The 25,496-nt window shown below is 44.7% G+C and overlaps 1 protein-coding gene across 1 annotated transcript in view; it reads left to right on the top strand.

Annotated features, from left to right (window-relative positions):
* The window catches only part of CPM (carboxypeptidase M), a 92,284-nt gene extending 67,949 nt beyond the window's left edge, over positions 1 to 24,335 (top strand). The window contains exons 4-9 of the mRNA XM_088452460.1: positions 3,917 to 4,089; positions 7,084 to 7,268; positions 13,714 to 13,857; positions 21,055 to 21,207; positions 23,255 to 23,403; positions 23,730 to 24,335. Coding sequence (XP_088308586.1) covers positions 3,917 to 4,089; positions 7,084 to 7,268; positions 13,714 to 13,857; positions 21,055 to 21,207; positions 23,255 to 23,403; positions 23,730 to 23,954 — 1,029 coding nt within the window. The 3' untranslated portion in view covers positions 23,955 to 24,335. The remainder of the gene's footprint in view (positions 1 to 3,916; positions 4,090 to 7,083; positions 7,269 to 13,713; positions 13,858 to 21,054; positions 21,208 to 23,254; positions 23,404 to 23,729) is intronic.
* The last annotated feature ends 1,161 nt before the right edge of the window (positions 24,336 to 25,496 follow it).

The raw sequence follows: 25,496 nt of genomic DNA on the forward strand, positions 1-25,496 counted from the left end.
ATGCATTGCGCACACGCAATGTACCTGGCAGGAACCGTAGAAAACAGGAGCCGGCCGGGCCACTGACTGGGTTGCTGCATGGACAGCACCCCTGCCAGAAAAATGTAGGAGCTATCTCTGATTGTAAGTGAAGATGCAACTGAAATGCATAAGATTCTGCATTTATTTGCACTTGCATATGCCAGGGTACGTATGCGCAGTGCAAAATGCGCAACATATGCTCTGCAAACAGGCACTCTGCATTGACCACTCTGTGTAGAAGATGAATCTTTCAATGTGTAAACGTTGTTTCCATTTCCTAAACTTTTAGAAAGATTTAGAAGTCTTGTCTATATTTTGGAGTCCAAAAATTTTTTGCACAAATTCTAGAATTGCACAAATTCTATGAATAGGTTCAAGAAATGATAAACAGCCGTTTCAAACATCTCTTATAAATAATAAATAACAAGCTTGTATTACATGTTATATTACTGATCATTTGTATTTTTTAAAAAAACAATAAAAGAGCTGAAAATAGTTGTTTCACTAACAAAATTATAGGTCCCAATAGCAATACATGGTAAATAATATTTTTTTCTTGTCAACCAAGATTTATTTTAAATTTGTTATTAGATACCATTAATTGTTAATGGTATTTTTTGAATGTGTTTTAATAAAACGGAGCAGTTTTTGTTTTTTTGTTTGTTTTGTTTTCACTTATCTTGAACTGTAAAAACAGTAATAAAATGGATCACAACATAGTCATTAAATCTTCTTTCTAAAATAAAAAGACGGATGAAATGTTTTGCATGTAGTTTAATAAATGTAAATGATGACCAATTGTTATACTATGTTATCTTGTTATTAGATTTAATTTGTTACATAGCATCCTCAGGGGAGATAGACCTTTCTCTTCTTGCACCCCCCTGCCCCTTCGGCTGGGAGGTCTGTCCCGGCACCTCAAAAAATACAAATATAAAGGTAAAAGGAAAGCGAAAAGTGTGGATGTGGGCGTATTGATGTAGTGGGGCTATGCAGTGTTGGAAATAAGTGTAAATACTCCTGATTCTAGGCTTATATTTAGCACCTAGTACTACGTGCAACAGCCCATTGATGATGATGATTAGGAGCAAACCAAGCGTACACATAGGCGGCAGACACATATCATGAAAACTTTTTCTTGGGTACGTCTGGGTACAACATACACCGCATTTATTTCCAATCCTGTATCAGAACCAAGGTATGTATGGGAGATCTAAACATGAGAGTAGATCCAATAGTGGACAGACTAACCGCTCTTTGTATACTGACGCAGGCACTTCTTCCCCATCTCCTTTTGGAGCTGCTGTTTGATCTGAGGTGGCTAGATGAGAGGAGACGTAAGTAACCATTGGAAACGGTGAACATTTGCTTGACACACCTTTATAATGCTTTTAGTACATTGAAATGTACCCTGCTATACACTAGAGGCCTCAAATCTGCCCTTAAGCCATATCAGAACATTCTCCAGTATATTTGTCACTTGAACTTGAAATGAGAGTTGCTGAAACGTAATGGAAATCGGATGCTTTTTGTCTTTCACTGTTCTCACTTCCAGGTAGCATACCTGATTAACTGGTTATGTATAGTCACATAGTGACTCAGCAGGCCTTATATTATTTTATGACGCATTCAGAGCACACATAAGAGGGAAGGTAGTCACGTTATCTAGGCTTTATGTCAAAAGTATGAGCAGGCAAATGTAATCGGATGCATATTGCCTTCTCAACTGACCCCACAAACCAAAGTAAGCAGCGTTATCAGACTTTGCGCAGTGGAAATACCCTTCTGTCGCATGTAATGGCTGAAATGAAATTTCATTTTTCTGAAGCAGACCTATTATAAGGCACAGAAGCCAATACCCCATATCACTGAAAAATGGCATGCATACACACGGGTGATGGCAGCACAACCACTGGCTTCTGTGCTATAAGGCAGATAACCAATCAATGCAATGATTCAAAAACACAATACTGTATGGCAGAATAGTGGCTCACTGTGCACCTAATCATTACGACATTAATAAGATCACATTGGCGGTAGGAAAATTATTTCCAACTCTCGTTTCACAGCTGCCCTTTTATCGGTGGTAGCAGCTGTAATACCCATTGCCGTTTTTATGGATAGGTGATGTTTCAGGTAAAGAGTTGTCGCAGGGCACTACTTCACTTTGCTTTTATTAATCTGTTATTATTCCAATATCAGGGGGAAAGTGACATAGGTTTACAACTAATTTCAGGATAACTAGCACTGTGTTTTGCCAGCCTTGGCTGTTGGAACCATAGAGGGGGTTTCCGCAGTGAGTGGGTTCCCCCACCATGAATTCAACCAGTACCAATTCAGTTGACAGTTTGCCCAGAGAGTCGGGCCTGCAAAAATGAATGTGGGCCCACTCTTAAGTATAACCAGCCCTGGAGCCAGGCTCTTACGCCAACTTCTGTGACAACAAAAAATCGTTCAAATGGATATAAAAGTTTTTAGATGGCTTATTATTTTATGATTATTTAGTTGATCAGAAAATTGTTCAGTTGGCTAGTTGGATGAAAACTTTCATTGCCTTGTATGGAAAGCGTATGGCGACTAGCATGACTTGTTGAGGTATATTGACATAATTCTGCAACATTTTGAGCGGTGGTGCCTTATGCAATATTGGTTGATCTATGTGGTTATCTGATCAAGCAAAATGGCAATGTACTGTATGCTGGCAGTTGTATACTTTTAAATGCTTAAACTCTGCGCGAATAACATTCTGAATATGTATTAGAAAGCCCAATGTTTTTATGTGCATTTTTAAGCATTATTTTGATATCATACTTATTTTATTTCTGTGTGTACATTTTAACATATATTTTATTGTTATTTATTTATTACCTGTTATTTATATAGCGCACACATATTCTGTAGCACCTTACAGAGAATATTTGACCATTCCCATCAGTCCCTGCCCCAGTGGAGCTTACAATCAATATTCCCTACCACATGTACACACACACAAATATACACTTCATTTTTGTTGAGAGCCAATTAACCTCCTAGTATATTTTTGGAGTGCGGGAGGAAAACAGAAGTACCAAGAGGAAACCCACGCAAGCACAAGGAGAATGTGCAAACTCCACACAGTTAGGGCTGTGGTGGGAATCGAACCCACAACCTCAGTGCTGTGAGGCAGTAATACAGTACATTAGACATCATTTGATTCTATTTGACTCTTATATGTTATTTTTGTAAAAAATCAATGCTACTTGATGTAGGTATATAACATGCAACAAGATATCTATGTTTCATACACAATACGTTAGCTGTCATTGTATTCCACATCATGAACACATAACAGTATATGCCTATGCATGCAAATGCTTAGAGGATAATGGGCCTGATTGAGAGTTGTACGCTATTAGCATCTATGCTGCGTTTTTGGTAAATGCTAAAATATGCTAATACTGCAGGAGCAAAACGCGCCCCCCGGACAGCATGATAGATCCAAGTGCTGTGTCTGAAAATGCAGCATGGATCACCAGCGTGACCATTGGTCGTGGCATCGGCCATCTGAGTGAGCCTAAAGCTACTTAGAATGGCCACCGCAGCTCAGTAGCTGTGTCAGAAGATGCAGACACTGACCTCGCCACTCCCAGAAAATGGGGACGACACAACCCCATTTTCGGGAACGCTGTCTGACACAGCCCATTCCCCATCGCCAAACCATTGCTGCTTAGGGGCACTGCGACTGTAGTCACAGAAAGAGGCCTGCACATGCGCAGATCTCCAACAATTATAGTTGTATGCAAAACCATCAGGTTCACATGCAGCTCTGAATCAGGCCCAATGCTACATAAAAGTCTTATAGAATACTGCTATGTGGACTACCTAAATACATATTTTATTGTTTTGTTTAATCCAGGCAGTTGGGAGGGAATTAATGCTCCACCTGATAGAGTACCTGCTAGCCGGTTATCAGAATGACTTTGTTATTACACAACTGATCACTAAAACCCGGATACATATAATGCCTTCTATGAACCCAGATGGCTTTGAAGCTTCAGTCACACCAGACTGTGTCTCTTCAGAAGGCAGGTAAGTAGCCAAACATTTCATCAGCTTATATATATATATATATATATAACTTGTATAACTGCATAGTGGTACTTGATTAGCTTGCAGTGGTGGATTAGGCCACAGGGAGAACTGGTCTCTTCCCCCTGGGTCAAGCCCCCTCTCTCACCAGTGCAGTGCCAGATTACAGGGGAGGCATCAGGGTCACGTGCTTGGGACCACCTCTTCAAAAAGCCGGCCGCCGCCAATCAGATCGGCGATCACTGCCACACAGATGCTTGTCACTGCCATCACCGGTCTCTGAGCTGTGTCTGTGGTGTATCGTCACAGCAGTGCCAAGCAACCTGTTCGGGTTCAGTGCACTAAACAAACTGGCTGTGCATGCTGTAGAGCAGAAGGGGTGGGCATAGAGGCATGTGGGGAGCGGCTGCAACACAGCATACCTGCACACTTACTGAGCTGTGTCTGTCATTAAGGAGTGTGATGGAGGATAACATGGAGTGGGGGTGTAAGGGAAGGAGCAGGGTAATGGAAGAGAGGATTAGCCCATGGTGTGAGGGAAGAGGAGAGGATGCTAGAGCAGATGATGAAGGAGAGGATGGGACCAGAGTGTGAGGGAAGGAGGATGATGGAGAAAAGGAAGGGCTGAAGTTTGAGGGGAGGAGGAGAGGATGTAAGGGAAGGAGGATATGGCCGGGGTGTGAGGAAAGAGGATGATGGAAAAGAGAATGGGGACAGGTGTGAATGAAGCAGGAGGATGATGGAGGAGAGGAGAGGTTGGAGTGTGAGGGGAGGATGTGGCTGGGGTGTGAGGGAAGCAGGAGGATGATGGAGGAGAGGAGAGGCTGGAGTCGGAGGGGAGGATGTGGCTGGGGTGTGAGGGAAGGAGGAGGATGATGGAGGAGAGGATGGGGACAGGTGTGAGGGAAGCAGGAGGATGATGGAGGAGAGGAGAGGCTGGAGTGTAAGGGGAGGATGTGGCTGGGGTGTGAGGGAAGGAGGAGGATGATGGAGGAGAAGAGAGGCTGGAGTGTGAGGGGTGGATGTGGCTGGGGTGTGAGGGAAGGAGGAGGTTGATGAAGGAGAGAAGGGCTGGAGTGTGAGGGGTGGATGTGGCTGGGGTGTGAGGGAAGGAGGAGGATGATGGAGGAGAAGAGAGGCTGGAGTGTGAGGGGTGGATGTGGCTGGGGTGTGAGGGAAGGAGGAGGTTGATGAAGGAGAGAAGGGCTGGAGTGTGAGGGAAGGAGGAGGGAGGATGTGGCCGGGATGTGAAGGAAAGAGGAGGAGGGTGATGGAGGAGAGGATGGGGCCAGGGTGTGTGGGAAGAGGATGATCACATACTCATTAACTATTAGGCAAATCAGACTGCGGCCCAGGGTGCCAGAACATGGGAGGGCACCAACCCTTCCTATTGGGGCATAGCATGAGCAATCATGGACACTTTTGAGATGCACCCAGCTCCTCCCAGTACTTTCAACATTGTGACACTGCAACATTGGCAGATGCCAGTGTAGAAGAACTGGAAGGGTTTTGTCCCCAGAACTGTAAAGAAGATGGGCAGATAGAACAGATTTTTATGTTAATTAGTTAATACTGATAATAATAAGTATGGTGCTGCATTGGTTCCAAGAGCTTGTGTTTTAGGTTAGATGCGAGTGGAGGGGGGTGTATGGGGGTCACAGGGCTATAAGGTTCCATCTGGAAGCTGCTCTCTGCTAATAGCAGACCGGTCTGGCAGTCCCAGGGGGAGGAGACACCTCCCCCTGGGGCTGCCTATTGTATATGTGACTGGCAGCTGGAGCTTCCAATAGGAAGCCACTGCCAGTCGCAGTGTAGCCAGTGCAGTCACTGACTGCACTGAGGTGGTGGATTTTGCTGAGGGGGCTGCAGCCTCGCAGCCCCTAGGCAAAATCAGCTACTGATTCCAACTCAAATAGAAGATTTAGCAACGAACTCTCTGATTCTAACCCATTTTTCTGGCTCCAGAGTCTCTCCCATGTCTCTCTCCCAGGCCAGCTCATGAGGCTCTTTGGAAGGTTAGTTGTGGGAAATCAGAAGACTATAAAAGGTATATATGAGACCCTTGGAGTCAGATCTTGTGAGACAAAATGTTTCTAAAGGGGTATAAATCGGACAGGGATGGGACCCCATAAGCAATGTACAGAGGTGACGGAGTTGAAGGTATTTGAAAGCATTTGGCAGGAATGCCAAATCTATCCTGGGGAGCAGAGAACTCTGGAAAGACTCGTAGAGAGGCGATATCTTGCAGAAATTTTATATTGTGATTGGTCCAGGGAGCGAAAGGTTTAGGTTCAAGGCCCGGTAGAAACTCTTATTCCATAAAGGAGTCATATAAAGGCGGTTTTGCACCAGTGCAAAAGTTCTACTACAGTAATCCCATATCGACAGGGAGAAGCAGAGAGTAGAGAGAGGTTGGGCAAGGAGGGTCTGTGTCTAGGGCTCATTCAAAAGAGCAAGTAGGGAGAGAGGAGGTGGGCAAGTTGTGCCTCTAGGTCTACCCAGTCTCTAGCCCTTAGTATTCTTTTACAATCAGCATTTTTAAACCCAGGGGTGACCCTATGCTTCTGTCACCCAGGTTAAAGACTCTGCTTGGTGCCCCATCCACTTTCCTTCCTTTTTAACATGTTTATTCTTTTTTGCTGTAGCTTCAGTTATTATGATAATCTGCTTAATTTCTGATTTAGTCTATGAAGCTGGACACATGTGTGAATGTCTGGCCACTCAACTTGGTGTTTTCAACCAATTTAGTCCAATGTGTGTTTTACCATGTTCTATACTTTTGCCACATCGAGCAATGTTAGGTGATTAATTTCAGCAGATCAACAATATAAAATTCCAGTGGTTGGGTACAGTGAAGACCAATATAATGCTACAAATTATTTGTTATTTAATGTGTGTATATCATAACTAAACTACAATGTCATGCAGTTAATATGGAAAACAATTTGAACTTTAATAACTTGTAATGTAAATATGTAACCTGATATTTTTAAGGACCAATGCAAATGGTTATGACCTGAACAGAAATTTCCCTGATGCCTTTGAGGAAAACACTGCGGAGACCCAGCCAGAAACACAGGCAGTGATGGACTGGATTAAGAGTGAGAGCTTTGTACTATCCGCTAATTTTCATGGTGGAGCCATGGTTGCCAGCTACCCATATGATAACTCTTATAGCAGTAAGTTTATAGAGCACTTCTCCATTCATTCTCAGTGATAATTCTAAGTCCAGTAAGATTGTAAAGTAGTTAATCTCTCTTACATTATATTAGAACTAGATTGTCTGCATTATGTACATATTATATATATAGGCTGCCTGTCCATATTATAAATTACTAAGCAAAATACATCTTCCTAATGTTATATACACTGAAAAAAGTCTCAGTTAGTTCCCACCTGTTAATTTCTAGTCTGTGTACAGGATTTCCAGGGGAGGGGGTTTCCAACATAAGCTTTAATACAATGCGCGGTTATAGAAACTCACACATACATTTTTGAAAGTCATTAATTCTTAAATCAGTAAGAGCACAAGTCAGTAATACATAAAAAACACACATACACTGTAATCTATGTTTCATACATTGATGTTACTTTATATATTCTTGACATATTCGATGAGTGCTAATGTTCATGTTAGGGTTGAATATGTTTGTTTTATTTCTTTTCATTACATTTTTACTACTTTATGCAAGGAAATAGGATATAGAGAAAAAAACTTAAAGGAAAGAAGGGACTGCAGGGAAGAAGTCATATTAAGTCAGATTGGTGTTTGCAAACATCATATAAAAGAAAAACTTCTTGTGTATATCAGGCATATTGACTCCCTCTTGTAGATCACCTAAAACTTGGTTTTTATTTTGGACAAGTGAGGAATAGCAGGAGTTCTTCATACTTGTGAGATGTCTGCTCTGGTTGATATGGATATGTTTCCAATGAGGTTTTAACTGTTTTAAAAATATGAGGTCTGTGGTCTATGGCAATGATAGATTTACAGCTTGGTGGATCAGGGAGAACATATAGATCTGCATGCTACCTATTACTGAGAAGGCTCTGAAAATATATTAAATAATCTCACCTAATTACATTTTGGCGATTTGAAAGAACATGTGTTATGTAATCTGACCATAGTGAGATAGATATTATGGATTCGTTTAAACCCCTAATCTTCCATTGGAATGTTATAACAATGTATGCTGTGTATTGAATTATTGTGATAGGTTTCACCAATTATTGAAGATATTAAGTTCCAGTATCAAAATCCAGTACTAAAATATTATACTCCCTTTGTTTCTCAAAGAAGTTAGCCAATTCACAGTGTGTCTATCAGGTGTCTCTGGTGATGGTGGAGGGGATATGATTTAAGAGGCAAGACCTTTGTATAACCAATGTCTTACCAGAAAATATGCCTATGGCCAGTCATCTTTAATTCGGATTGAATTTGGGAAAACAACAAGTAGAGAGGATTCTAGAAATAGATGATTTAGAGTAATGAGTCCTTTGGTGTGTGCCATGCGCCTGATCCCAGGTCCGGCGGTGTCTTACGCTGCCTCTAGCATCTCCCCAGACCTTACTTGCACTGTCTAATACATGCTAGGCGTCTCCTTCAGTGTATCCCACTGCTCTGTCCTATGGGAGCTGCCATCTTGCTATGACATCATCCAGTAATCCGGCCAACCAGCAACAGGCCGCTCCCGGTCACGTGGGTGAATGCCCAAACCATCTGTAAAGGGACCCTATGTGAATCTGCAAGTGCTGGCAGTTAGTTGCGAGTACAAACTCTCTCCCTAGTGGACAGAGTACTTGGCTCCAGTGTTTCTAGTGCAGTTTTCTACTCCTGTTACTGAACAGTCCCAATCTGAAATCCTCTGCAGCTCCAGCCCACAAACCCTGTGCCTAACCACTGCTGTCCTGTGCAGTTCCCAGACTGCTAATCAACTCCAGTTCCAGTGTGCAAGTCTGTGCAGTTACCACTATTGTCCTGTGCAGTTCCCATCCTGATCTTCTTCTCCAGCTTCAGCCTGTGCAGTTACCACTGCTACCCTGAACAGATCTCTGTTACACCTGTAGTTCCCAGCTTTCTTCCACATTTTTTTCCAGTCAGCTACTTCACTGCATTTGTAGTACCACGATTGGTGTAGAAAGGGAAAGCGGAAATATTTTTCACTCTTACCAAGGTGGGTGGAATACACTTCCTTGATTCGTGCTTCCCTTGTTAAGCTGAGTACACACTGGGGGTCACTCAGACACGCTCGCGAGCGCAGGACTCTCGCAAGCGGGTCGATGTTCCCCCACTGCGCATGTGCACGACGGAGGGAGCTCCGTCGTGCGCATGCGCGAGACCCGGCAAGCAACAGGCTCTCCATCGCTCCGGGTCTTGCACCAAAGGGGGCGTGCTGTCGATGTTGATTGACAGCACGCCCCTTTGGTGGGCGTGCCGGGGGCGTGCCTGCCAGATGGAGGCGTTCCCATGGGAACGCCTACCGTCTGAAGCCGGCCCCACTGACATCACTAGTGATGTCAGTGGGAGTGATTCACTAGTGATGTCAGTGGGAGTGATTTTGGCACTGATAGAGTCAAAATCACTCCAGGGCTTGCGGCAGCGAGACCCTACCGCAGGGTCTCCGTCGCAAGTCCGATGGTCAAGATGGTCAAGACCATCGCGACCATCATCATGGACGCTCGCATATGGTGTGGGTGGTCACCCACAGCTATGCGAGCGGCCAGGAGGCCGCTCCATTTTCATGGAGGAGGGCCCTGATTCAGAGCGAGCGCTCTGGTCAGAGCGTTCGGCTCTGAATCAGGTCCACTGAGCGATGTGTACGTAGCCAACATGTCGGCCCGAGGGGCTGAGATATCGCGTTATGGGTACACATTAGAGCGAGGTAATGAATGATGGAACGATACCTTGTTCCGTCCTTCATTACTTGCAGTGGAGCTGCTTGCGATATCGTCCGGTTGGACGTGCAGCATGGCTGACCGGATGATGTCGCAAGCTTCCAAGAGAGCTCGTATATTGGCCGTACACACTGAGCGATGCGGCCGATATGTCATTCTGAATCGTCCGGAAACAACGTATCATGCTGGCATCGCTCCAGTGTGTACCCAGCTTTAGGTCAGAGAGGCAAGGAGGGTGACACAGGAAGTCACCACTTCGGTTGCAATTAGAGTTACAATTTATTGCAAAACAAGCTAATAAAGGTTTGACAATGCTATAACAATGTACAATGTTACCACTAATACGTACACAAGTAAATTACATTTTCAACAAAATTAATATTTTATTATACTGGAACGGCTTTATACTCCTTGTGTCTGAGGGAACAGCAAACAAACACCCCAGGGACCAAATAATACTTAATTTGTACAAGTTGTAAAATTCCTCGGAAATTTACTAAAATATCATAAAATATCATCTCACTAAGAAATTCCCTGACTTGTCCCTACCACTTATACTAGTACTTAATAACACATATTACTGTAATAATTATTTCTCAAAGATGCTTTACACTATCTGGCCAGACACCCGTGAGTTGGTGCACATATGGATGGTTTATGCTTTTCTGGTGTATAGCTGAAGGAACAAGGCAGTTATAATGATCCTGAGTCTCAATGCATTGCTGTAAATGACACTTAAATGGTGCAAACCCAGGTTTGTTGTTTATGAAGAATTGGGTGATCATCACTGCACTTCACAATGAAACTGTCCATTATTTGATAAGGGAATGTCAGCTTTCATAGAATAATGCTGGGTACACACGGGACGATCTGTTCAGCGAACAATATTGCTGAACGATCGCCCTCAAAATTCCCGATGTGTTGGATGAACGATATTGTTTATCCACACACCAAAGATATCATCAACAACCAACCATCGTTCTTCTATATGGAAAATGAACGATATCGTCCAGGTTGGCCTGCATGCATGGACGATATCGTTATCGTCCAGCGGGAGAGTGCATCGTTGGTCGTTCATTGCATATACACCGAACGATATGAACGATATATCGTTGAACAGTATCATTATAGTTAATATCGTTCAAAGATATCGTCTCGAATGTATGCACCTTAAGCCTGGTCAGTTTCTAACTTAGAGCAAAGGTCTATGCACTACAGCTGTCCCACAGGGATGGAAATAAATCAGCTGCTCCTTGGCTACTAAAGAATGTACCTATTCAGATAGCTGCATGATGTGTGCTGATGTAAGCTGTATGCTGTCAGATCTGTTCAGGGGCGTAACTAGACCTGATGGGCCCCATAGCAAACTTTTGTCTGGCCCCCCCTAGGTCCGCGCCCCCCTCCTCCCCCTCTGCACACCCCTCCCCCCTACACTCTCTCCCCGCGACTTACCTCTGCTACATGGTTGCATCCTTCTTCAGCAGTGTGCTGCGCAGAGCAGGCACATGTCCTCTCCCGAACAGCTCCATCTCTCCTCACTGACTGATGCTGGGAGGAGCCATGTTGAGCCGGGATATGACTCATTGCTGGGACATTCCCGGATCACGGCCATGCCTCCTACCAGTATCAGTCAGTGAGGAGAGATGGAGGTGGTGGCGACCGGGAGGGCAGATGTGCCTGCTCTGTGCTGCGCAGCACACTGGCACTGCTGCTGAAGGAGGACGTGCTGGCCTGGCCCCGTCGGTGCAGGGGGAGGGCTGGATGACCCGGGCCCCATAGCAGTATCTCAGCTGTCACAGGGCCGGGGCGGCACCAGAGCTCTTCTCCAATGGAGCTCACTGATAGCTCTCCTGCAGTACATTACAGGAAGTCCTGGTCTCCTGAAGCAGGATGTTGGCTTCTCTGCAGGGCACACATACTGGCACTGGCTCCCCCTGACAAGATATGGCTGCCTCAGTAAGTTAGCACTGGCGCAGACCTGCCTTCTCAGGCTGATACCTCGGGAGACTCTGCCTAACTGTCAGTGCTGGTCTCCTATTTATACCCTGCAGTCACATGACGGTCAGTTTCCCACTGGCTGCACACACTGCTATAACTGACAACTGCCCTCTGCACACACAGCACAGGCAGGACTCCCTGTTCCTATCAGAGATGGGAGAGTCCCTGCCACGAGCCCCAGCAGGTCATCACATTCCCAGCTGGCTGGGATATACCAACCTCCCCTCTGTGAGGGGGTTCACATACATGTATAAAGTACTAGCAATATGTATGTATACCTAACACACTGGTGTAGCTATAAGCTGTATTTAGGTAAATAAATGAATTTGAACACATCCAACAGTTGTATAACATATATAGAGTGATGACACAAACATGTATGTATGTATGTATGCATGTAAATAAATAGGTAGCGACACTCATGCTGTAGTGCGGTACCACACATTACCAGGGCTACATAGCTTCTGCTAGTGCTCTTCCACCATAGTGTCCCACTCCATTTCACCAGGCCCGCATAAAGAGCTATGTATTATGACTTGCTAGCTCCACAGTACTCCAGGTACCAATACGCTCACACCTTCTAGTGCTGTGACAGTTTGTACTGGCCAAATAGATTCACCAGGGAAACCGAACACAAAATTGCACCCAGACCAGTATCTGGCTAATAAACTAGAGAAACAGGAAGCCAGCTAAGGTCAACTTATATAATGTGTGCAGGATCTCTTCAATCGTATGGATGCTCTCCATGTGTTTGTATACAATCAGGCTACACCAGTGTCCCAGGTTTAGGTGAGGATCAAGTGGACTAGTGCTAAAAGTGAAAGCTGTATGGATTGGAGAAGAGTACTTTGAGGCATCTCCTGGTTTCTTTCCAGTCTTGATCCAGAATGCATGTTTTTTATGCTACAAAGTGAAAGGTCCCAAAGGTTTTGCTGTAAATAGCTGGGAGGGAGATTAGCGAACATATATGGTTAAATTGAAGTGCCTTTGCATTGCGTCTTTAGTGACCATTAACCGTGAAACACTGGGGAAATTATTTGTCCAACAAAGCACAACTGTTTGTTTTTCTGTATTAAGGCGCACATCCACATGCCGATATTACCGAGCGATTGTACGACTACGACATCGTAATCGTGCAATCGCACAGTAATCGTGCACAAATCGTGCACTTTTATGTCGGAAACGACCAGCGATGCAAGCTCCCGCTGGTCGTTTCCAACATCTATCATCGGGTGAATATGCCGGTCAATCTGTCGATAACGACAGATTGGGCATGTTCACAGATGATGGAGGGTGCCTACACTGAACGATCAATCTATGCTGACTATTTTCCCACTGCACTATGAGAAACAGGGTTTCATTTTAATTTTGACCCTATTGAACCTGGCAGAGTTTATAATAGAATTGCATTTTATGTGCTGCAGACAGTTGTAAAGTGTAGAGGAAGCAGATCAGTGAGAGAAAACTATCAAGTGAAGTTATTAGCTTGAGAACATGCTTATTTACTCTCTCCTTGGCCAATAGGGATATTGAGGAACCCATTTTCTTTACAAAGTGCATAGGGTAACATATAATAAGAAATAGGAGGCAGATGTAGAACCTGGTATAATATTGGGTGGCACAGAGACCAGTCTAGTGTGTTTGTTAAAGCTGCAGTTAAACTTAAAGTGTCTTACTGTAGATAACAGGATTTATGTGCATTTTTCTAGCATTAACATCTTTCTCATACAGTGCCTCCGGACAAGGATGTGTTGCAATATATAGCTACACTGTACTCTAAAAACAATACCCACATGTACCAAGGTGTATCTTGTGATGGTGCAAGCGGTTTTCAGAATGGCATCACCAATGGCGCTTCATGGTATCTAGTCAAAGGTGAGATCTTACAAGCTCATCCTCCTCCACCTCCTCATCCCTGATTATGTGAATACATTTCTATATTTAAATGTATAATGTTAACAATAAATGTAATTCTTTTGATTGTGATTGTAAAGTTTCAAAGTTGCTGCAAAGATCTTGAGGGCACAAGATGGAAATGGTATGTAAGTCATTGTTGTAGTTATTATTATAATTATTATTTATAAACTTCCAACAGCTTTAGTGCTCTTCAGACACTGTAATTACATTTTAAAATGGTGCGTGATTGACTGCTAAGGTAATGCCCATCCGCTGTTGCTGGGATATAAATCTCTTCCGTACCTCCTCTCTTCACAGAATGCTGGATGTGATTACATCACACCACGCACGCCACCCGGCATTAGTTCGTGAGGAGTGCGGTAAGGAAGAGCTGTCTGACAACTCTTGAGCAGTTATTGTTAAGGCCCCCACACACGGTACAATATTAGGCATGATCTGGCAGTTTTCGATGCATCAGAACGACAGATAGTGCATAATATATGAACATTGTGAGTGTCCACTCATGATGACAATGCACGTACCCGCGGGTCGTTCATCATCTTGTCAGATCTTTCCTGATGCAGAAGAGATCTGTTGATCTCGTCCACGATTCGGCGGCATATCGTTCAGGGTGTATACCTGAACGATATGTCATTCGGATCTGAATGATGCTGCATGCTCGGATTAGGTAGATGCATGCATCAAGACAAAGATGCCTGCACAGATCAGTGCGATCCGTGCGGCAAGCACCTATGATAAAAGACACAGATGCATGGACGGATCAGTAAAAATACAGAGGACAAAACATGTAGGGGTCCCCTGTATTTATCGCAACCAGCACTGGGCTCTGAGCTTGTCCTGGTTATGGAAATACAGGAGACAAAAAGCGTAGGGGTCCCCTGCATTATCCAGAACCATCACCAAACTCTTTCTAGCGGGAGAGTAATGCCACAGCCAGGGGAACCCTTTCACCGGGTACCCTGGCCAAAGCATTACCCCTGACCGCTAGTGAGCCCAGGCCGGAGGTCCCTGGGGAGTTGGGTACCCTCCAACAAAGGAGTCCTCCTCTCCAGGGCACCCCAGGCTTAGACTGATAGTCCGGGTGTTATGCCCAGCACCCCTGGGGAGGTGGGTGCCAGGTTGATAGTGTAGTGTAATTGAAAGAGTTAAATATATTGTATTTTGCAGTAGAACTACAGGTCCAAGCAAGCCTCCCCCACATGCTGGTACTTGGAGAACCACAAGTACCAGCATACGGGGCATTATGGGCCCACTAGTACCTGTAGTTCCATAGTAAAATAAATATTAAAATAAACACAGTACACACAGTCCATGTAAGTACAAGTTTATTAACACATACATGCACACTCACTATCTCACATACTCACCTAGTATCCCTGAAGCCATTCATGTCCCCTATACCAAGTAGTAATCCACGTGTACCCAGGTGCAGAACTATGGGAGACAATGGAGGCGCCAGCCGCCGGGTGCCAACACTGAAGGGGCACCTCCTCCGTTGCCCACAATATATTCACCCCACTTAGGGCTGTAAATATGTACCCGGAGTGTACCGTCACAGCCGCTCAATACATGGCACCTCTTCCCGACACCTGAGAAGCTGTCATAACCATATACTAGTGGAGGTCTCCGTATCAGACCATCAGATGCCGCTTCCTCTATCTATAGCCTGTCCCTGCTCATTGATGTCGCTGCTCCTCAGCAGCTTCTCATGCCAGTGTGACTCTGGCGCCCCTCCCTCACCCACCGCTCCCCGTCCCACTCCTCCCTGGTGGCAGATCTAGCCGCGGACTTGTGCTGGAGCTAGATGTCAACAAGGGTGCACCAGACGGAGCTGCGGGTAATGGTGCGTACACACTGGGCGATTAAAGTGGACGACTGAACGATAACGATATCGTTATCGTTCAGTCGTCCACTTTATCGTCCATTTTTAACACAAAAAAGATGAACGATGACGACGACGCGCGTTCCCGCGGGTCGTTCGTCATCCTCGTTCATCGGGCTGACATGCAGGCCAACCTGACGACCTCGTCAGGTTGCTGCATGTCAGGGAATGGGTGAGAGAGCCCGGCGCTGAACGATATCGCTAATGATATCGTTCAGCGGCTGTGCTCAATGTCATGAACGACATTGAGCACAGCCTGCCGGGGACACACTAGACGATATCGCTCAGGGAGCATATCGTCTAGTGTGTATGCACCTTAAGAGGGCATGGGAGGCGGGTGCCTGGGGCACCAGTGACTAAGTCTGGGGGCAGATCTTTGGTAGACTGGGCATTTAGTGATTTGTAGTTCCACCACAGTAGCAGTCTTACAGTATATTCACTCAAACTCAGTCCTCAAAGCCCCCACATCAGGTGATTAACCCCTCTATCTGGGGTATCAGGAGGGCTCCCCACCCACATCAGTTGGTTTTCCCCTCCATCAGGAGGGCTCCCCACCCTACATCAGGTGGCTTTCATCTCCATCAGGAGGACTCTGAGCCTCATGCTAATTGCACTATACAGGTCATTATCTTATCTGTGACTAACACATAGCTGTATATACCTGAAAAAGGATGTTTTTGGGCGGATATCCTACAAATTTACTTTAGTAAATTGGCCTAATAGAAACAAATTCACATATTCTATATTCGTGTTTTTGTGAGGATAGATAGATAGATAGATAGATAGATAGATAGATAGATAGAATAGATAGATAGATAGATAGATAGATAGATAGATAGATAGATAGATAGATAGATAGATAGATAGATAGATAGATAGATAGATAGATAGATAGATAGATAGATATGCACCATATTTAATTTCCCCGTTTATTTTTTAGGGGGGGGCACCAAATTATAACTTGCCTCCAGGCGTCTGGGATGAACCTACACCACTGAATGTACCTGTAAAAAAATTCCATATTCACCTCTCCCTATGTATGGATCACGTTCTCCTCTTTCCATGTAGGCATCCACTGGCTTGGCAAAACAAAAAAACACAAAACATCCAGACCAGCGGACATTAGTACCGTCCTCTAAAGACAGTACTACCCAAATGATTGCTGAGCGGCAGGATTTCACTATAAAAATCCCGGTGCTGAGGGCTCATTGGCTGAGAGAGGCAAGCCTTCCGCCTCTTAGCCAATGAGCGGTTCCCACCATTGACGTCAATGGTGAGCACCGCTAAAGTAACTTAAGGTTATCTTTGCGGTGTTAACCAGCACCCAGGGGTGCCGTGGATAACCCCCGACTATAAGCCTAGGCCTGGGGTGCCCTGGAGAGTTGTACCCCTTTATGGGGGGGGGAGGCAACTCCACAGGGATCCTCGGCCTGGGCTGACGCGGTCAGGGGTAATGCTTTGGCAGGGGAACCCGGTGAAAGGGTTCCCCTGGCTGTGGCATTGCTCCCCCGCTAGAGTTTGGTGCTAGTTGTGGATAATACAGGGGACTCCTATGCTTTTTGTCCCTTGTATTCCCATAACCAGGACCGGCTCAGAGCCCGGTGTTGGTTGCCCTAAATTCAGGGGACCCCTACACTTTAAGTCCCCTGTATTTCCATAACCAGGACCGGCTCAGACCCCGGTGTTGGTTGTGCTAAATACAGGGGACCCTACGTCATTTGTCCCCTGTATTTAGCACAACCACTACTGGAGGGGGGGGGAATGGGGAGAAACACAGCTTTTTTTTTGTAACACTTTTATTCATTTTTTTACGTAGATGCACGGACGGATCTCACTGAGCCGTCCATGCATCTCTGTCTTATTTTTATTTTTTTTCACACAGATGCATACATCACGGATCTTCCTGATCCATGCATGCATCTGTCTGCTATCGTGCACAATCTGATGATATGCAAATCATTAGATCGTGCCAAAAAGATCTTGTGTAACATCGTGCAGATTTTGCTGCATATAGTATCTTGGAGTGCCGGGGAGAGTACAAGGTAAATTGCTCATGATATTGCATTGATGATGGGCATCAGGCTTTTGACAACCTGTCTTTAGTCCCGCATCAGGATTTAGACGCCGGGATTTAGTCAGACGGCTTCCCAGCCATTGGCATTTTGACCGCATCCTGACTGAGGGCACATTAATATGTATAGCTATACCAGTGACATTGGGGTCTATTTACTAAGCCTTGGATGGAGATCAAGTGAATGGAGATAAAGTCCCAACCAGTGGCGGCTCCAGAGGTGGGGCTGCAGAGCAGTCCAAAATTCAAATAGGGGAGCAACACAGAGTGCCTGAGAGTCCTGGCCGGCGATGTTTTCAAGGGCAGTTGGTGTGGCTCCACTATTTGAATTTTGGAGTGCGCTGCAGCCCCACCTCTGGAGCCACCACTTGTCCCAACCAATCAGCTCCTAAATGCCATGTCACAGGTTGTGTTTGAAAAATGACAGTTAGGAGCTGAGTGGTTGGTACTTTATCTCCGTTCACTTTATCTTCATCAAAGGCTTAGTAAATAGACCCCATTGTCACAGGGAGATTGTGTTTTTATAATAAATCCAGGATGTTAATGTATATTGATATCTTTAGGACCCTGCTGTCATTGCCTCCTGTGGGTGGAGGGTTGCAGAAGGAGGCTGGTTTGGCTTCTTTGTTATGTGCTTGTTTTTAAACTGAGATTTCTTCCCCTGGCCGGGATCTCATTGGATGTGTTAGTGGCTGACAGGTAGGCAGGTGTTTGTATGGAATTGGTATTAAATACCGCCAGACGTGAGCCCGACGGACCTAATACCGACACCGGAAGCTAGAAGATGAAGATCCCGACAAAGTAAGCTTTTTCCCTATAACTAACCCTTTTCCTCCCCTACCCCTAACCATCCCTTAGGGGTGCCTAACCCCCCTCTAAGTGCCTAAACCTAACCCCCCGTCCCCGCAGCCTAAACCTAATTATCCCGGGAGGGTGCCCAACCCTAACCTCCCCTTCGCCTAGCCTAACCCTCCCGGGGGGGTGCCTGACCCTAAGCCCCCCCCCCCCCGGGAGCCTCTAACCTAACTGTGTGTCCCCTCCCCCCCCGTGGCTGTCCACACCCGGTGCCCGGCTTACCTTCGTTCGGTGTGCCGGGCGTCGGGCTCCCGGCGTAGGTGTAGTGACAGGCGTAGGTGTAGTGACGGGATTTGAGAGTCGGGAAGCCGGCGGTCGGCATTTCGACCGCCGGCTTATTGACTGCATCCCGTCTGTATTACATGGCCCCACTGGTGTATGGTAGCTGGAGCTGGCATCCTACATACTTGTACTATGTAAGTTCAAAAACAAGCCTTAATTTATATATGCTGTTGTTATATGATATTTAGTTGGTATGAAGCTGCTGTGCATATCTGTAGATGGAAAAATATATTCAATGTTGAAGGAGTTCAGCAAACTGTTCATTTAGCACTTTCTTACTATTGCCAGTAGTCAGTGTTTTTATTTTAATCTGTTTCTGGTTTTTGAATGTGCTGATATGTAGCCCAATATCTTATGTTGGGTACATTCTATGCCCTGTCGTTCGTACAGATGACGAACGACATATTGCATAGTGCATTGCGGCTGCGTATAGACAATATGTCTGTGAACGACGTCACTCACAAACATATCAGGTCGGCCCTGCAGTGGGCAAGTTTAAATGCCCTCCCAGTTGTGATGTCTGGCCTATCATATTGAGCGGATGATTGGTAAGTGTGTATAGCTTACCAAATCAGCCGCTGGGTCGCCGGCACAGCTGGTTGGCCGCTGGATCGCTTAGTCTGTACCTGGCTTTTCTGTATTTATCCTTACATCTGCATTCTAAAATACACACAAGTCCTATGAATGCTAATTATTATTTATATTACAGCGTCTGTAGTGTATTTGTAGAATCAGGGATATTTTATTTGGCAGTGCCCGAAAAGGTGTCACGCTTCCATTTGGCTGGCGGAGTGTGATGCATGATTATAGGGCCTGATTCAGAGATGGATGTTAATGCGATCGCAGCTTCGTTTTCATACCACAACACAGCTGCGAAATATGCTAATGTGTGCAAAGATCACCCGAGCATAAAGTCGCCCACTGCTGCCTTCTTACCTGCGTGCGACGACGCATACCTACGTAATTATCGGTAGCATTGACGCACATCTTGCCCTTGAGGAAGGCAGACTCGGCAGCTCTCCTCGCACACAGAGCCTCTCATGTTAGTTATGCACGCCCATAAAACCGTGTTCTAACCTACAGACCTGCGTTTTTCTGACCACCTGTCCCATTGCGATGGATTTCTATGTGCATCCGTAATCGCAATACGATCGCTGTGCACGCACAGTGCGGGTTATACACATGCAAGATGGCAAGCAATTGCTAGATCTGTGTACATAGTCGCCATTGCATCCATCTCTGAATCAGGGCCTTAATTTGCCAACAGCACAACTGCTGTTTCGTGAAGCTTCAGTTCCACGTTTTCATTTGCTGCATGCAAGATTAACTATGTATTTATTAGTAAGGCATTAAACAGGGATTATGTGCTGAATCACACTTTTCCAGACTTTTCATATTTAGGGGGTATCCTATTATCGTGATAAAAGCCTGATGATCAGTATCGGGCTATCCAATTATAGCCCATTTTTTTTGTGCGGAAAATTACCATTTCTCAACCAAAAACTCACAGTCAAGCGGCTTTTCGCTGATCCTATGTACTTTCGCAGCTGTGATCGCCGAAAAAATCTTACTTATCGGGGATTTGGTTTTGCCTGCCTGAGGCAGACAAAACTAAATCCCAGTTAAGTGCCGGCATCAGGGTTAATTGGGTAGCCCCGTCTGCGGTAATTAGCCAAGGCAAATTATAATTTTAGTTTGACATGATGGTGTTACCTATTAATTGTCTTAGTGCAGTGGTTCACAAACTTTTTTGAATCATGGCGCCCTAGAGTATCAGCATTGTTTTCACTTTACCCTTAAGCCAAAAGTTTGTTATTGAGAAAAAAATTATTAAGTAAATTGCTCTTACCTGTCATCCTCAGGGTCAGGTATGTGGCGAAGGACAGGTTTGCACTTCTGTTTGTCCACATATTTACATTACAATGACCATAAATAATTTAATTTGGTGCTGGAACACCAACCTGAGGCACCCCTGCAAGTGTCCCGAGGCACCCCAGGGTGCCACGGCGCACAGTTTGGGAACCACTATCTTAGTGAACATAGCCAATGTCCTTTGTGATTCCAGGTGGCATGCAAGACTACAACTACATCTTCAGCCAGTGTATGGAAATTACTCTTGAGGTGTCATGCTGTAAATATCCAGACTCTTCCACACTTCAGCAATTTTGGAATGACAACAAAGTATCTGTTATTGAGTACATGAAGCAAGTACACATGGGTACGTGTACATCTGTTTGTCCAGTTCATTGCATTGTGATGTACAGTATACAGCTGTTGAAATATGTAACACAAAAAGAAAAGATAAAATGTAAAAATGCATAAATATGCTGTCAGCAGAAATAGCATTATGGGTGTAATGTATGACCTGGGGAGCAGTGTAGAATAGTGTGCCTCACCCTCTGTGCCGGCTTCTGTGCCTAGTATGCACTGCTCACGTGCAGAACTTTCTGCTTCTACATAACTAAGTGAACCCCTCTGCTGTTGAGTCTATTTTGACACTTTTGGTTTGGTCACATATCATTATGTAGTACTTACACCAATATATTTGTTTTTCTGTAACTCCAGAAAATAGCATTAGTATGTTGTTTTTCCTCACAAAGCAAAAACAATCTGACCATAATTTCCAAATTCCAAAAAGTTAATTGAAAAAAAACAAAAGCTAAAAGAAAATGTTTTTTTTCCTACCCCCAATATATACTTTGTGGTTCAAAATAGCAAAAAGAACCAGCTTCTGTCATTTCATAGACCATGCTAAATAAATACAGTACATTAGAAGCTGATGGGTTGTTTTTCGGCAACTTCTCCAATTTACCTCTAGCTTGATACGTCCCCACCATGATCACCAGAGAATAACTTTTCTGGGGTAACGCCCCTCTTTCAAAGGAGGCTACCATTAAGTCTGTGGGTGCCAGAATGGGTAGTTAGAGCACTATGTATTTTCTAGCTTTTGAAAAGTTCTGTAGGGAGTGGGGCTTAATGTTGTCACCATGACCAACTCCTCCTGTTGAACCCTTGCTGTGCTGAGGATTTTGTCCTACTTGTCTTTAGTATTGGATGGGTTAAGGCACTATGATCCTTTATCTTCCTCGTTTTCTTTCCTTTGAACTATATTATGTCATCTTTTTAATGAATTTGAGGAAATGAAGGGGTAATGAGTGTCTTATGTCTGCTGTCATACTGTATTTATTTCATATTAAATAGATTGGATTCTTTTGTTCGAATTGCATGATGTGCAAACAGTTATCAAATGAAAATAGCAACTGAATCCAACTCTGAACTGGCATTAAAATATACCCTTTTTCTTCCTGTGAACCACTATGCATAGTTGGTAACAGAATCGGTATGATATGCCGGCTGTCAGGATGCCTCCTGTCAGAATACCGACAGTGGCATCCCGATGGTTGGTATCCCGACAGGGATCAGGTTAGTATACTTATAAAAAAAAAAAAGAGGGCTGGCTGGAATGATACTGGGGGGCAGGAGAGAGCGAAGATGGCTGGTTGAAGCTGGAGAGACACTGGGGGACTGGGAGACAGAAGGTCCTGTCTCTCTGCAGAGTACAGGAGGTGAGCTGGGGAAAACTCCTGCAGTGTCAGCTCCGCAGATCTGGCTACCATGGTCGTGCGCAGAAGCTGGCACAAGGGGTGCCGCAATGGAATCTCCTTTTCCGCTGTGTCATGGACTACCCATTCCCCCGGAACATAGACTACTTACCTGGCTTCACATACTCCTGAGAGACTGGGCCAGTCTCCCGCATGCCTCCCACTTCCGGAGTGAAGTGGGAAAGCCTGAAGGTTGATGATGATGATCAACCGCACAGGGCAGTGAGATGCTGCCCAGCATCTCTAGAAGCACTGAGCAAGCCCCCAACATGACAAAAATGGAGTGTGGCCTTGTGTGTCATGAGACAATGCCCATTTTCCAAATGCACACACAAAAGTCCCAACCCTGTTCTCCCCAGTGCTTGGAGGCAAGATTGCAGCATCACAAGTCCCACACATCGGACATGGTTGCCCCATCCAAGTCTATCCAGGAGGATTTTTAAAAGTCTGCAACTATGAAATACTGTATAGGATGGATTATGTTATTCACAAGAGTAAAGTTCAGATCACGTGTCCTAGTTTTATATTTCAAATTTAGGGAATCATATTCATAGTTTCTTATATATACTGAGCCTTATAAAATAGAAGCAACATGCACTTTTTGTATGCAGTATGTTTACACCATCAGTATGTTATAATTTATCTCTGTTAATTAATTCACAGGAATAAAGGGACAGGTATTAGATGTTAATGGAAAACCTATCCCAAATGCTATAGTTGATGTCCAGGGAAGGCAACGTATTTGTCCATACAGATCTGATAGAAACGGGGAGTATTATCTCTTGCTTCTTCCTGGAACATATACACTTAATGTAAGTATATGAAGGTTACAGGCCTGATATAGTAATACATCTCTATAGAGCAGTAAGTTGCTGACCAAAACATGCTCTACGAGGTGTGATGCTGTTCTTCTCAAGCAGAAAAGTGGCTGACACCAGATTAGCTCTTTTTCAAATTTGTTAATTTTGTGTCTGATAAATCTTACACAATCTCTTATTCATTGTTTTGCACAATTTATACAGAACAATATACAGTATGGCAACAATTCTGCAATCCATATACAGTATGGCAACAATTCTGTGACAGTCTTACGATAATTCTACTCATATTTGGTTTATTTTATTTTTTCATCTTTTAGGTTACGGTGTTGAACTCCTCAATCATAAAGAACATAAATATACCGCAGAGTGCAAACTTCTCTGCATTGACTTATAATTTCCAATACACCATAGAGACAAGCAGTACATTACCAGTAACAACATTTTGTACTCCTAGTGGACCTAGCAGCAGTAGTAGCATGCTACAAACATGTTTACTGATGTGCATCCTGAGAACTGTGCTAGTGTTATTATCTAACGTCTGATAGAGCGCATATTCTAGAGACAGCCAGGTATGGAACTTGTAATTACTTAACAGAATTACAAATGGAACCGGAAGATGTGCCATAAAGTCTTCAATCAAGTGCAACCAATGCAGATTTTTTATTGTCTTTATTCTACATATCATTTAAGCATTCTAATATGACTTTTTGTATATTTACAAAACTGGTCTGTTAATAAGTTGCTGCTCTGAAGCCTAATATCTACCAACTATGTATACTAATACACGACAAATATGATTAAATAAACTGCTTACAGACTCTGTAAAAACAACACAAAACAAAATCGAGAAAAAATTTACATTTCATCACACTAATGGATTATTGATTATGGTTAATTGAACAGGATTGATTCATAATAATTATGTTGGCTGATTTTAAAGTTTTTGACAATCTGCTATGTGTTATGTGATGAATGGATAGCCCTTTGGATGGACTCACAAATAGGGAGTTAAACTAAACTGTACAGTTCATGTGGGTGGTGAGTATATGTTGGATATGTGCGTACAACCAGGGGCATATTCACTTGCACGCAAAAAATTACTCTGTCATCGCAACCAAGTTTGAATGACCTCATACCCACAATATTCAATTTAAAAAGATGGTCATAAAGTTTTTTGCACACAAGGGAGATGCGGCCAGTCACACCCGGGCGCTCACCTGTGTTCTGGCCGATTCTCTCTCTGCTGTGCCCGGCAACCGCATGCTCTGACTGACATGGGGGAGTCTTACACACATAGGGACTACACACTACAGGGAGTTTCCACACACAGGACGCACACACTGGGACGGGTTTCACACACACAGGACACACACCGTGAAAGGGGTCTCACACACACAGGACACACACCATGACGGGTCTCACACACACAGGACACACACACACCGTGACAGGGTTCTTACACACCGTGACAGGGGTCTCACACACAGAGGACACACACACACCGTGACAGGGGTCTCACACACAGAGGACACACACACCTTGACAGGGGTCTCACACACACAGGACACACACACACCGTGACAGGGTTCTTACACACCGTAACAGGGGTCTCACACAGAGGACACACACACCGTGACAGGGGTCTCACACACAGAGGACACACACAACGTGACAGGGGTCTCACACACCATGACAGGGGTCACACACACACAGGACACACACTGTGACAGTTCTCACACACACAGGATACACACATTACAGGGAGTCTCACACGCACAGGACACACACACCGTGACAGGGGTCTCACACACACACGCTCACACAAGACACACACACCATGACAGGGGTCTCACATACAGGGGACACACCGTGACAGGGGTCTCACACACACAGAGGGCACACTGTGACAGGGGTCTCACACACACAGGACACACACCATGACAGGGGTCTCACACACCGTGACAGGGGTCTCACACACCGTGACAGGGGTCTCACACACACAGGACACACACCGTGATGGGTCTCACACGCACAGGGGACACACACAATGACACGAGTCTCACACACACAGGATACACACACAC

Source organism: Taudactylus pleione, unplaced genomic scaffold, assembly GCF_031769625.1.
Source record: "Taudactylus pleione unplaced genomic scaffold, aTauple2 ptg000038l, whole genome shotgun sequence".
Lineage (NCBI taxonomy): Eukaryota > Metazoa > Chordata > Amphibia > Anura > Myobatrachidae > Taudactylus > Taudactylus pleione.